This window comes from Alligator sinensis, unplaced genomic scaffold, assembly GCF_000455745.1.
Source record: "Alligator sinensis unplaced genomic scaffold, ASM45574v1 scaffold1667_1, whole genome shotgun sequence".
Lineage (NCBI taxonomy): Eukaryota > Metazoa > Chordata > Crocodylia > Alligatoridae > Alligator > Alligator sinensis.
In genome coordinates, this window is record NW_005842504.1 from 936,471 (window position 1) to 937,687 (window position 1,217).

The 1,217-nt window shown below is 70.3% G+C and overlaps 1 protein-coding gene across 1 annotated transcript in view; it reads right to left on the reverse strand.

Moving 5' to 3' along the window:
- The window catches only part of RYR1 (ryanodine receptor 1), a 45,730-nt gene that overhangs the window by 20,006 nt on the left and 24,507 nt on the right, over window positions 1–1,217 (reverse strand). The window contains 5 exon segments of the mRNA XM_025213073.1: window positions 7–22; window positions 322–436; window positions 592–715; window positions 802–877; window positions 973–1,183. Coding sequence (XP_025068858.1) covers window positions 7–22; window positions 322–436; window positions 592–715; window positions 802–877; window positions 973–1,183 — 542 coding nt within the window.

The following is a 1,217-nucleotide window of genomic DNA, read 5'->3' on the forward strand; positions in this document are numbered from 1 at the left end:
GCCCACTGCTCACCACGGCCTCGGCGGAGAGACGGGCACGAACCATGTTGGGACGAGACCGAAACACAGCCCCCCCACCCCCCAGGGCAGCGCCTGGGCAGCCCCCTCCCCACCAGGAGTCTGGGCTCCCGACCTCCTTGTCAGTCCCACTAGGCCCTGCTGCCCTCCTGGAGCCGGGGGCGGGGGGGTGACGACACAGGCTCCGGGCTCCCAGCTCAGCCTGGCCTCGATGGGCTCGGCTCCCCTGCCCCCGCCAGGGCTCAGCCAGCTTCCCCCCCCCGGGGGTCGGGGGTCCCAGCGGGGGGGCAGCAGGGCCGTACCCAGGTGGGCGATGAACTCCTGCGAGATGTCCATCCACTTGAGCAGCTGCTGCAAGAAGCCGTAGGCGAAGCGCTTCTCGATGGACGACGTGTCCAGCTCCATGTCCTTCAGCCCCCTGCAGCAGCAGTGGGGCAGACCGGGGGGGAGGCAGGGGGCTGAAGGTCAGGGGGGAGGGGCACGGGCAGGGCTGGGTGGGGCAGGGAGCCAGAACCTGACCAGACCCCTCACTCCGCCCTCCCAGGCTCCACCCCCTGGCCCCGCCCCACCCACCTGGTGACGGCGTAGCCGTTGATCTGCAGGAACTTGAGCAGCTCCTGCGCCTTCTCGCGGTCGCGGGCCTTCTCCTTGGCCGTCAGCGTGTCGTAGGGCACCAGCAGCGGGTGGGAACCGCCCCCTGTGGGGGGGACAGAGTCACAGATGGTGGCGGGGGGCACGGACGCACATCAGCGGGGTGGGGGGACAAGGCACGGACCCACTCACCCTTGGCCTCTAGCTCCTGCTTCTTCTTGCGGCCCCAGGTGTTGTGGTAATTCTCAGCCAGCTGCTCCGCCATGGCCTGGGGGGGCAGGGGGAGTGTGAGCTATTTCACCCCCACCCCTGCCCCGAAGGGCGTGAGTTATTTGGGGGAGGCAGGAAGTGGGGGGGTCTCACCTGCAGCTCCCTGGAGAGCGTCCCCCCCGACAGTTCGATGGGCTGCGGGTTGTAGGTGTGGACGCTGGGGTCGTACGTAGCCTGGGGGGCAGATGGGGGGGTGAGGGGCTGTCCGGCCCCCTGCCCCCGTCTGGAGCCGAGGGGGACACCCAGGAATCCTGGCTGCTGGCTCCCCTGGAGCCCTGCAGCAGACCCCCACCCCCTGGTGGACCCAGGCATCCGGGTGTGCCCCACCCCCCGGCAAA